A 13,265-nucleotide genomic window follows, 5' to 3' on the forward strand; every position below is an offset into this window, starting at 1 on the left:
TTCAAGTGATTCTCCTGCCTCAGTCTCCCGAGTAGCTGGGATTATAGGCGTGCACCACCATGCCCAGCTAATTTTTGTATTTTTGGTAGAGACAGGGTTTCGCCATGTTGGCCAGGCTGGTCTCAAACTCCTGACCTCAGGTGATCTGCCTGCCTCGGCCTCCCAAAGTGCTGGGATTACAGGCGTGAGCCACCGTCCCTGGCTGGGAACAACACATTGACCTATATATGGAATTGGGTGAGTGTACCTGAGTGTATAAAGTTATCCATCAGGGATGGAAATGATCAGGACATTTCTCAATGGCCTAGGCTGCATGCACAGTGCCACAAAACTCCTAAGCAAGCAGTGAAATCTAACCACACAGTTGATGTCCCATTTCTTCCCTCACTAGGGCAAACCACTGTCATGTGTGATATGGAAGGTGTCTCTCCAGAATTAGGGTGACACTTACGGTTTCATCTACAAATCTCCACTTGGCCTGCCACACCAAGTTCAAAACAGTTATGAATAAACCCCCAAAAGACAAGACAAACATTTACATTCCTTTGATTATTCTGGCTGGAGAAAATGAGAAAGGAATACCATTGCCTCTTCTAGGGAAATTCCACTGGTTTCTAGAAGGCTCCAGCAGCGTGCAGCTCGGAAGCTCTAGCCCCATGGGGACAACTCCAGGATATTACCTAGAGAGAAAGTTGCCTCACAAAAGTACTGTTTATCAAAAAATGGAGGGAGGCAAATAACCCTAGAACTAAATGCAGAATCAACTAAACTGAGCAGTAGTGTCTGGATGCCTGTCCCCCATTTTCCCTCCAAGAAGCTGCGTTTTCCTGTCAGACTGCAGGCTCTGATAGCTGCTATTACCAAGGCTTCAGGGCACTTCAGGGAATGTGATGCAGAGTTGCATCATCTGAGCATTTCAGGGTCAAGGGTCTGGCTGCAGGGGAAGGTGCAAGAGGTCTGGAGATATAACACCAGCCAGGATTTGCTTTGTCTTTGTCTGTGCCCTGTAGAAAGTTACCTTCTCCAAGGTGAAGGTAAGACAGATTGAAATGACTTCAGTCATCTTGGGAGGGCAGTCACTGGAGAAAGGTACTACTCCTTCCAGTTTATGAGCATGCCTTCACAAAGAGCTCAAGGCATGCACATTTTAAAGATGACTTTGATCCTCCTCCAAGCATTCAAACATAACTTTTATTTAAAGAGCCCTTGTGTTGTGTTTCCAAGGCTATTAGCTTAGCTTGGCAAGAATAACAAAAGGCCAGCCAAAAGGCCTTTCTGAGCCAAGGGCTTAAAAAAAAATTATAAAGGTTCTCCAAAATGAATCCGAGGTTATCCTGTCCAGGTCTTTAGGAAACTAGGCAAGTCTGACAGATGTCAGAGAAGTGCTACTGTATAAATTCATGTGATAAAAGAAGGCAATACCAGTCGGCGATGGAGGGACACTGGCTGATTCATCCTCAACACCTGCTTCTGCCTTCCCAGCATGCCAAGTTGGCTTTACCTCTCAGGTACTTTGGAGCTAATCCTCCCATTTCCTATTTTAGCCAGAAAGGTTAAGGTAGAAAGAATGTGTCAATTTCACATGAATCACAAACCCAAGGCTCTCTGCTCCATCAAAAGAGAACAGTTAAGTTAGAAAAACATGCCACAGAAGTTGATGAAAAAATTAGACATGCAAACAATGCTGACTCAGCCTGCAAGGATATTTAGTCTGCTTTTCTTGCCACTAAGAAAATGTTTGCTTCTATATCAATCCAGGCAGTCACTACCCTATTCTTGGGCATCATTACCTTTCCTAGAGATGACACTCTAAGGCAAATCAAGGTCCAGTTTCTTTTAAGGTGCTGACTTAACAGCTGCAGGTATCCCCTGAGATTCCTCCCTGCCAGGATGAGTGCCCAAGCAAGTGGGATGTCCTGAGCCCAGAAGGAAAAACAGCAACAACAAGCCGAGCACAGTGGCTCAGGCCTATAATTTCAGCACTTCGGGAGGCTGAGGCGGGTGGATCACCTGAGGTCAGGGGTTTGAGACCAGCCTGGCCAACACGATGAAACCCCGTCTCTACTAAAAATACAAAAATTAGCCAGGTGTAGTGGCACATGCCTGTAGTTCCAGCTACTCGGGAGGCTGAGGCAGGAGAATGGCTTGAACCCTAGAGGCAGAGTTTGTAGTGAGCTGAGATCACGCCACTGCACTCCAGCCTGGGTGACAGAGCGAGATTCCATCTCAAAAAAAAAAAAAAAAAGACACAGAGGAAGAACATTTTTATTTACTCAGCCAATGTTGGCATTGCAATTACTATGTGGCAAGCAGTGTTCTTACCACTTAAATATGAATTCATGTAATTTCATAACAGCATCATAAAGTGGGTACTATTATTATCCCCTTTTTACAAATGAAGAAACTAGCACAAAACATTAAGCAACTTCCCCAAAGACCACACAACAAATAGATGGCTCAGCCATTTGGCTGCAGTGTCACTGTTCTTCACCAGGCATTATAAGGCAGAGAGTGCCAGGAGTACTAGAATATTAATTATAACTCAAGTCTGGGGTGGTCTAAATGTTCAAAGCAGATAAGAATCATTGGCTAGATCTACTGCATAGCATAGTAGCTATACTTAATACCGCATTGTATACTTACAAATTTGCTAATATAGTAGCTTTTACATTGTGTTCTTATCATACCCCCCAAAATAATTAATTAATAAAGAAGGTGAGAGGAAACTTTTGAAGATGATAGGTTTATGGCATGGACTTTGGTGATGGTTTCACAATTCACCAAGTTGTACATGCTAAATATGTGCACCTTTAGTATGCCAATCATACCTGAATAAAGTGGTTTAAGAAAAAATGAATCACTGCTAATACCAAGTGCTAATTATATGCTGCATTGTACTAAATACTTTACATGCATAGTCTCACACATTCTTCTTAACACTTCTATTAGGCAGGTCATATTACCGTCTGTTTCCCAGTTGAGGAAACTGTGGCTTAGGGAGGTTAAGTAATTTGCCCAAGTTCACAGAGCTGGGACTCACATGATTCCAAGTCTTTTCCTAACTATTAAGATATAGTGCTTCAAAATGTCTAAAAAGTAAGAGGAAATGCATGATAGTATCCAATTGTCACCTCTTTACAAGCTGTTTATCTTTTCTAATCATAACATTTTATTTGATACAACCAAATTTGCTCCCTCAAATTGCCTGTTTGTTTTCCCATTCTAGCAAAAATTAATTTTAAATATGTCTAGATTATCTCCCATCTCATCTAGCTGCCCAGCCTCACCTCCTTTATGGTATACAATATCATTGTGTTCCTCCCTCATATCACCTTTAAATGTTTCACTCAAATCCTAACTCTCCCCAAAATCCCTTTCTTTTCCAAAACCAGGGATGGGGAGTCAGAATAAAAACTGGAACCCTATTTCTCTTTTCCTTTTCTTGCAAAATTTTAGGGGCTGCTTTTTGTTCTTTATGCTGTGACTCCATTTCCTCCCCACTCACAAACACCTAATCCCCTACAGTCGGGCTTCCACAGCACTCCTGAAATTCCGAGGTCATCGATGCCCTGCTCATGAAATCCAAAAGGCATTTTCTCAGTCATCAATTTTTACTCTTCTGCAACATTTGTCACTATCGGTTAGCTTTATATTCCACTAAGTTATTTTTCCTTGGCTTTCAAGACATTACGAGGTTCTGCCCCACCTGACCCTTTCCCACCACTCTTCCATCACTTTTGTAACCTCCACCTCCTGCTGCTCCCTTGCTGTGGGTCTCATCTCTGCCTGTGCCACACACACAGGGTCCACTCAAATATTTGTGGAATGAATGAACAAGCTCACATGCTTCTAGTCTTTCTCTCTCCACCAGATACTCCTCCAATATTATGGATTCAACTACCATCTCTATGCAGATGATTAACAACAATGGGTATCCACAAAATCTACAGCTGCCCTTGGTATCTCCTGCACTGATCTCCAAGCCAAATCTCAGATCTCTACTTCCAACTTCTACTGACCACTTCTTGTTGGCCTTTCCATTATCTTTTTAAACTGAACTTATCCAAAATAAATCTCATGAATCTTTTCTGTAGTCTCTCTTTCCCAGATTGGGAATTGTGTTTTTAAAAATCACCATTATTTCCCCTACAATCTAGGATCATAAACATTTCTTCTTGCTTTTGTCCCCAAAAGGTTTGAGGTTGCAAGGCAGGTCTATAGAGGTTGGTCCATTTATTTGAATCCCTCTGCTCTGGGCCTCAGGTGGGAGCCCCTGAGTGAACAGTGATGCCTCTTTGTGAAGTGAGTGACCCAAGACTTAGCCTCTGTCCAGACGTGAATCACTGGACGTGGTGTACTCCTGCATTTTCTCTTCCCAAGTAATTCTTGAATAAACAACTTGTATTTTGATAATCCTCTAAATTCTATTTACAACCATGAGGCCTTCACGATAAGAACAAGATTCAGAGGGATTAAAAAAATACAAAACAAAATCCCAGACAAGGCCTCCGTTGCTTCTGAAACACCCACCCCACCCCCTACTAGTTCTGAGTGTTCCCTATTCTATCTCCCTGGCCAAAAAGAGACCACAAAAACAAAAGTCCCTAAAGGATTTCATCTGAGCTCCTATTTTGTTCTCTTAGTCCTTCAGTTCATCTTGCCTCACACATCATGAAGAATATGAATCCACAAAATGAAGGACACTGTGTCCTTATTTCTGCAGGGCAATTATTCTCTCCATCAATACTTCATTCTGCTGACTAGGTAGTTCACCTTCACTTTGTAACAAGCCCAGGCCACCTGACTTAAACACTTCTTCCTTAAAAGGGCCAGGTACCTCCCCCATACACCCACAGGTCTTTAAGCACCCCTAAAATAAGTTGTCTCATGATGTCTTCCCAGCCCTGGTATCTAATCAGCCCTTCTCTTTCCTGTGACTCTCCTACTCAGTTCAGGTTCTATTGCCCTAATTTTCAGACTTCTTCAAAGGCTTTGTCAGAGTCTCCCCACCGCCAGCCTCTACCTACCCCCAAACTATCCTGCACAAGATCATCAGGTTAATACTTTGCTTTCTGGCTCCAAAACTCTAATGGCTTCTTATTGTCTACAGCACAAAGTTGAAAATACTCGCCTGAATATTTAGGACACTTCAGAAGATACCCCGGAAGACACTTCCTCTTCTCCATACACATATGCTTCATTACACTCTCCCCAATTGCCTCACTCTCCCAAATTTCTTCTCTACCTGGTCTGCCTAATTTTTAAACACTGAAAATAAATTCTTGGCCTCCAATCCCAATACCCCCTGTCTCTAACCTCCTGAAACATACAGAAGCAACAGTATCTTGGTACATAATCAGATACTGCCTTATATTATTAAGTCAATCAATGAGACTTGATTATAAAGTAATGAAATTGAATTCCACAAACCTCACTGTAAATCAATATCATTACTTTATACTACTAAACAGGAGTCAAAACTGGTGGCTTTGGGCAAGACCCAACTTCAGACCAGCTTTATGTGGGCCACAGAGCCTTTGGCTGGTTTAGATTTGAATTTGAAGAGGAACACCTTGTGGGAGGGTGGGGTGTTACATGCTCCACTTCACTCCAGCTCCCATCACTCACCATTATTTCAAACTCCACTGCTTCTGACAGTCACAAATCCTGCCTGGCCCTGAAGACATCCAAGTTTGCAACACCTTTTGGGAATCCCACTTGAAATATCTCATTTAACGTCTCATTGCCCCAGTAAGTCTGGAAACTTCAAGAGGGCACAGGATGTATTTTATACCCCTTAGTGTGACCCCTCCCTACCCCACAGGGTCCTGCGCAATACTGAGCACACAGAAGGAGTTTAACAAATACAAGTTGAGTAGGTCCATGTGAGGCCGTGGAATCAATTTGGTTAACTGCAGGGCTGGGAGGAGACCCAGTGAACAAAGGACGTCATCCTATCCCTTAAGCAACAACAAATGAGCTTTCATAATAAAGAGTTCCTACCGCAAATGCAACACTTCCAGCAATAACACCTACTGCCACTGCCTATGGTCTGTTCCTGGAAGTCATCCCAATAAAACAAGTATGATGTTTATCCCAGTTCAAAATTCCAATTTCAGTGAGTGTCAGTTCCTGGAGAAAAAGGAACAGGAAAGTTTATTTGGGGGTGGTGGGGAGGAGGGGACTTCCTAAAAATGCGGTTTACAAACATAACATTCCAATGACAGGAAATAAGAGCAGAAAGCCTCTCTTGTTGGCCTAAATAAAAAGTGGTTAATTGTTCCAACTTCTGTCAAGAGACCTCAGTTGCTCTGTTATTCTGAAATGTTCTGAGTTCATGTTTTTCAAACCCTTTAGGCTGAATTATCTGGGATGCCTCAAGGCCAACCCGGTGGCAGCCAAGGGGTGACAGGAAGTGGTACAGAGAACCTGAGATTTGGAAACAACACAGAGCAGGGTTTGCAAATTGGCTCTGACACTTGCTTTTCTGAGCCTCAGTGTCCTTAGCAAGAAATAGGGGGAGCAATGCTTTCCTCAAAAACTTAAATGAGATGAGAATAAGAATAGCTAATGCCCACTGAGTGCTCATTTTGTGCCAGGCACTGATTTAATGTACTTTAAATATATTCTCTACCAACAATAACATTATTAGATAGATACTATTATTACCTCCGTATTATACATAAGGACACTGAGACACAAAAAGGTTAAATTATCTGTCCAAGGCACTCAGCCTATAAATGGCAGAACTAGGATTTAAATCCAGGTACTAGGAGGCGTGCAGTGGCTCATACCTGTAAGCTTAGCACTTTGGGAGGCCAAGACGGCAGATCACTTGAGGCCAGGAGTTCAAGACCAGCCTGGGCAATATAGGGAGAGTTCTTCTCTATTTGTTATATTAAAAAAAAAAAAGAAAACAAAATACACACACACACACACACACGGTGTGGGTGGGGGGTGAGGTGGGGTGGTGCTAACGGATCACTCTAAAAGATGCAGAATCCCAAGGAAAAATTTTGGACCAGAAACTCCTCATTTCGTTGAAGAAGCTCCATCAACTCAGCTACCAAGAAAAGGATCCATCTGCACCAAGTAATAGCTCCTGTCCTAGACATGACCCTGTTTTGACCAAATTCCCTATGTGAAATTAAGCATAGGTTCTTTCCTTTGATAAACAAAGTAATTTTATTGCCATAATTTGGTGCCCCTAGATTCAGTGTGGAGGATGGAAGGCTCCCAGGCCAAAGGAACAAAGGGTTGGGGCTCTTCTCACTGTTGGCAGGGTTCCCAGCACAAGGGAAGAGAGGTCTCCCCAAGACCTGCAGGTCCCCCAAGTAGTGCTAGGAGGGGTCCCCTAACCAGAGAAAGACAGCAGCCCCATCTGGTGGTACTAGTGGGTTCTCTGGTCGCAGCACGGACTAGACGGCACATCCTGTTCCTCGGGATGCCCTCCAGAGAACCCAGCGGGCTCCTTTGATGGAACCAACTCGGGGGAGTACTGGCTATACTGAGAGTAGCCTGGCATTTGGGCACTAGGGCTGAACTCACACACATACCCATCAGTCTTCTCAAATTACACCTAAAACCAACCGCCTTTTTTATGTCAAACATATCAATTGTACTTTCATTTTTTAAAAATCTCTTTCATAATTCATGGCCTACAGGCTTCAGCTAAGTCAGGTGACCACAGAGACCTGGCCTCATTGTACAGCAGCTTTTGTTTGGAGGGCCTAGGTTCCACAAAGGATATTTTCTTAGGAGCCTCTGCAAACCAAGACCCCATGAAACATGCCCATAAAATATGCTCCACGCTTTGACAGATCTGCAACCATAAAAGTCAAGAAAGGAATTATAAACTGAAGCAAGACAGATGGGAATTATTTTTATGATGTTTAATGACACAGATCTTCCCAAAGTAATCCAAACCCCCAAACATCACAAAATTATTCATACTATTATATACTCCAAAAGCAAAATACTTCAACTGCAATCCTTGCCCCAGCATGATTCCTCAAAATTGAGATAACTCCTTGAGAAACAAAAAGTAAAAATGATAATAATTTAAGGAATAGAGTTAATAAATGCAAAAGTAGAGGGAAAAAAGTATAATTTAGTGTGAAAACCAAAAATGACTTTAAATAAGAATGTGTATTTAAGATCTTATTAAATTAAAGAGTTATGCTCAAACCATTTCAAAAAACACTGAATATTGAATGCATGGTGTATATTTTAACAATAAATGAAATGGGATACCAATTCATTAGGGCTGCTTTCCTTTAGCTGAGACTTATAGCATAACCTTAATGTAACACAATATTTTCTTATTTTTGATGACTACTTAGAGGTAACATCAAAATAACAAATTGACAACTATAGTTTCAGAGAGACTGAGAACATATTAGCACATGTTATTTAAGCTTGCTGTCGGCCTTGCCAAGGTGGAATACTGGTTGTGATACAAGTTGAGTCTCCCTCATCTTTAATGCTTGGGACTGACCAGAAGTGTTTTAAACTTGGGTTTTGGTTTTTGTTTTTGTATTTTGGAACATTTACATAAACACAATGAAGTATCTTTGGGATAGGGGATAGGACCCAAGTCTAAACATGAAATTCATTTATGTTTTATATACACTTTATACACATAGCCTGAAGGTAATTTTATACATGATTTTAAATAATTTTGAGCATGAAATGAAGTTTCAAATGCATTTGACTGCAACCTGCCACATGCGGTCAGATGTGGAATTTTTCACTTATGGTGTTATATTGGTGCTCAAAAAGTTTTGGATTTTGGAGCATTTCAGATTTCAGATTTTTAGATTGGGAGGTTCAACTTGGATATACCTTTATTTGGCTGAAATTCTGAGAAGAGGATAAATGAATTTTGTTTTGTTGTTTTTGTTTTTGGAGTTCCTTTTCTAATTTTTAATTTCATTTTCTTAATTTACCTAATGAACCAATCCCTATGATCACAATGAGAAAAGAAAACTTGGCTCTCACTGAATCTTCTGAAAACTGAACAAGTTTTAGGGTAGTGTCTTACTCTATTCAGGCTGCTATAACAAAATGTCATGAACTGGGTAGTTTACAAACAACAGGAATTTATCTCTCACAGTTCTGGAAGCTGGGAAGTCCAAGATCAAAATGTCGGCAGATTCAGAATCTGGTGAGAGCCCTCTTCCTGGTTCAAAGATGGCGCCTTCTCGCTGTCTCCTCGCCAGTGGAATGGGCAAACGAGCTCCCTTGAGCCTATTTGTAGGGCACTAATCTCATTTATGAGGGGTCCACCCTCACAACCTCATCACCTCCCAAAAGGCCCCATTTCCTTAGAGATTAGGAGTTCAACATACAAATTTTGAGGGAACACAAACATTCACACTATAGTAGGGCTGGTAGAGGAAAATGCTATGGTTATACTATGAAGAAGGGACATAAGTTTCCATTTTCAGACCCCTCTTCTCTGGGTCTGTATCAATGAAGACAAATGTGCCTCTAGTCTCCCTTTATCCCATCCCCTTCCTCTTCCTGCTCCCTCACACTGCGTAAGCATTTCATAAATGCACCTTCCTAACTAACTTTAAAACCTGGCATTGGCAGTCCTATCTGTAGAACCTATTTACTTAATGTGTAGTTCTTTTGGAGAAATATTTGAGGAAGGTTTTTTTCCTCATCTAAATTTACAAAGAATTGCTGGAACAAAGGAGTAGGAAACAGAAGGAGCAGTTTAAACTACACTCCAAAGGAGCTAGCCTCCTCTTACAAATTTATCACAGATATTCAACATTTAAAACAAGATCTGAATTATCCAGATGTAATGCTGTTTTCCAAGGTTTTTAGTGGACTTCATGTAAATCAAGCCTAACACTAAGAAATAAACAACAACAAAAAAGGATATACCAAAAAGAGAAAGTCAGGTTGACAGTCTTTTCTGGAGGATTTATCAGGTTATTCCTGTGAATAGCAACTTCCTCTAGCTCATATATAATTAATGAGAGAGAGAGAGAGAGAGAGAGAGAGAGAGAGAGAGAGAGACAGAGAGAAAGGGATCAGAAGGAAGAAGAGAGAAAGAAAGAAGTTTTCAAGAACACATCCACTGTCAAAAATGAAGAATACCTTAAAACGCATCTCGACATTTTTGTTAGAATTCTAAGAAGTGCTTTCCAAATGGATAAGCACCTGCCACCCAACTACAGTGCTTTCTCTTTCATGTTCAAAATAAACATGCAAAAACACAAATTTTCCAGCTTGACAAGAAAATGTGAGCCCCCAAACAGCAAACACTTTAATCAACAACTCTTACCTAGGCACAAAAGACTGAGTACAGCATTTGGTTTAAAGGGGATTAGACATCAGTGATTCAACATAGACAACAAAAATTATTCATTTCTTTAAGGATGCTTCAATTGTCGTAGTGAGTGAGCTCTTCATGATCCTCCTTCAGCTTTCATTAATTTCCCCTGCAAAATTTGAAGCAATACATTCTACATATGGTATTGAGAAAAAGGCAAACAATCAATACAAGTAAAGAGAAAAAGATAATTTCATACTACCCCAATCTTGGCATGTAGCTATGCCTTGGGATCACTTAGTCTCTGAGCCTTTTCCCTGGATTCCCACAATAGAATAACCCAGTGAGCAGAGTGAGCATCTGTGCAACCTTGGGCAATTTACTTGACGTCTTCGTAAAATATCAGGATGATGACAGAGTATCTACCTCTTACTATTATTGTGAAGAGTTAGCACAATCCTTGCTACATAGTAAATATGCCAAAATAGGTGCTATTCAGTTGACCTGTTAAACATGTTCCAATCAACTATATTCTACTGAACAAATTTCCTTCCTTCCTTCCTTCCTTCCTTCCTTCCTTCCCTTCCTCCTTTCCTTCTCTGTTCTTTTCTTTCTTTCGTTCTTTCTTTCTTTCATTCTTCTTTTTCTTTTCTTCCTCTTTCTTTCCTTCCTTCCTCCTTTCCTCTCCTTTCCTTCCTTTCTTTCCTTTCTTTGTGATGCAGTCTCTCTCTGTAATTTGGCATTGCACACTGGGGGCCATGATGTCATGGCAATCATGCCTTCCAAGAGAACTAGGGATAATCTGATGGGTTTCTTTGTGGGAGGTTTTGTTTGATTTTTTGGATGTTTGTTTTTTGTGTGGTAAAATTCACCAATTTTAAATATATAAGGGATACTCTGTTTATACCAAAACCACCAAGTCCCAAAAGATCCAGAAGTAGATGTATTCCAATCTCTTCAACCCATTTCTTTCACTCATTCCCTCGCTCTACCTGGTCAGATAATTTGACTTATTGTTTTTGGCTAAAGAATCCCTGACCTTTTTGTGGTAAGAATCTACTTTTTCATCTCCCTGGGATCTCAAGATCACTGGGGAGCCAGGACCTGGCAGCGAAACAGATATGGAGAAGGGGAGAGACAGGAATTGGTGCTGCCATTAGAAGAGAGTCCTCAAGAAAAGCCAGAACTGGGACACACCGTGGAAGCCACTGGGTTGTGTGTGGGGGATGCCTCCTGCCTGGGGTCTGTCCTCCCAACCCACAGGAGTGGCTCTGGCTGTCCTGTTCTAGTTATTTGATCTTGGCTGTTTGGATCTTTCCTGGACTCACTGAGATGGATGCTCAGCATCTTTCAGATAAATGCCCTGTTTGCTTAAGACTAGCCCGAGTCACTTGGGTTTTTTATAATCACTAAACCTTCACTAAAATGACCCTCCAGGATCCTAGCCTCTCCAGGAATCTATGACTCAAGAAGTGGTGTCAGGGAGGATGGTATGGAGACTTCCAGAGAAGGTATTCTAAACTTACGTCAAACCACTGGGTGGGAATTCCCGTTATGTATGAAACCTATTTTCCAAGACAGAATTGACGTGTGTTTTTCTTTTCTTACTTTCTCTCTATCCCCCGACATCAGTGTCCACATATCAGCTGGTTCAAGGCTCTGTGTAACTTGAGATTACCCATGTTGAAATTCAGCGTAATTTGGCATTTGATGATCATGTGGGCTATGTTCTGTATAACCACCTAAATAATTGCCTAGACAGCAATTACTTTAGTAACCAGAGAGTAAATGGCCCAGAATCCGTCCTTTAATCTAGCAAGCAGAACGTTCTAAGGTAGAAGCCTGCAGAATGGCCAATTACTGAGCTGTCCTGCACATTCCTCTGTGGTAAAGGTAGGGAGCCCTGGCCACCCCTAGGGCAAACCAACTTGTTCTGTAAAGCACGCGTGACCCTCAAACCAGACTTTCAGGAGACTGACTACAGTGAAAACTTAGCAGGTTATCCCATACTCCTTTATTGTTTAGAAAGATGCATAATTATTCTGATCCTGCTGACATGAGGACTATACATTACAAAGCTATAGGATCCTAGTGGGAGCCTTCTGAAGGCAATGCCCACAAACTCTGCTTGGGTTCCAAAGGGCCCTCCTTCACACACCTGCTCTTTCTCTGCAAGGATTTCCATGTATGATTACACTCAGCTTTGAAAATGCAATAGAATGTAGCGGTTAAGAGAATAAAGCTCCACCATTCACTAGCCATGTCACCTTGAGCAACGGACCTAAACTATGCCTCAGTTTCCCTAGCTGTAAGATGGAACTAATGATAGTACCTATCTCATCAGGTTGTCCTGAGAATTAGATATGAACTTGTTTAATACATGTGAAGTATGTGTACTAGTCTCAGCACTCAGGCTGCATGCCATAAGGAAGAGCAATGATTATTCTGAGCTTGAATGGAAAAGAAAAGAAAAGAATATATGAGAAACTATGATGTCCCACAATGTGGCTATTTGCCACAGATCTGAATTCCAGAGTTTCCTTGTTACATGCATTCATAATAAATGCATATTCACCATGCATTTATAAAAAGCCTTTACTGCAGCCAGGCGCAATGGCTCACGCCTGTAATCCCAGGACTTTGGGAGGCCAAGGCAGGCAGATCACCAGGTCAGGAGTTTGAGATCAGCCTGACCAACAAGGTGAACCCCTGTCTCTACTAAATATACAAAAATTAGCTGGGCGTGGTCGTGCACGCCTGTAATCCCAGCTACTCAGGAGGCTGAGGCAGGAGAATCACTTGAACCCGGGAGGTGGAGGTTGCAGTGAACCAAGATCACACCATTGCACTCTAGCCTGGGCAACAGGGCAAGACTCCATCTCAAAACAAAACAAAACAAAACAAAACTCTCTTTACTGAGCAGCAACCATTGTGGAGGGTCAGGTGATACAGGGACAGCAGCAGGGTGGAGATGGGA

At 41.7% G+C, this 13,265-nt stretch overlaps 1 protein-coding gene across 9 annotated transcripts in view; it reads right to left on the minus strand.

Moving 5' to 3' along the window:
• Positions 1 to 7,871: 7,871 nt before the first annotated feature.
• SPATA6L (spermatogenesis associated 6 like) overlaps positions 7,872 to 13,265 on the minus strand; it is a 62,623-nt gene continuing 57,229 nt past the window's right edge. For all 9 annotated transcript variants that reach the window (XM_007969352.3, XM_037998441.2, XM_007969355.3 and 6 more), the window contains one exon: positions 7,872 to 10,457. Coding sequence is in view for 2 of the 9 variants with exons in the window: in XM_007969354.3 (XP_007967545.1) it covers positions 10,425 to 10,457 (33 nt within the window). In the remaining 7 variants the exon portion in view is untranslated. The remainder of the gene's footprint in view (positions 10,458 to 13,265) is intronic.

The sequence above is a fragment of the Chlorocebus sabaeus genome, chromosome 12 (assembly GCF_047675955.1).
Source record: "Chlorocebus sabaeus isolate Y175 chromosome 12, mChlSab1.0.hap1, whole genome shotgun sequence".
Taxonomy (NCBI): Eukaryota; Metazoa; Chordata; class Mammalia; order Primates; family Cercopithecidae; genus Chlorocebus; species Chlorocebus sabaeus.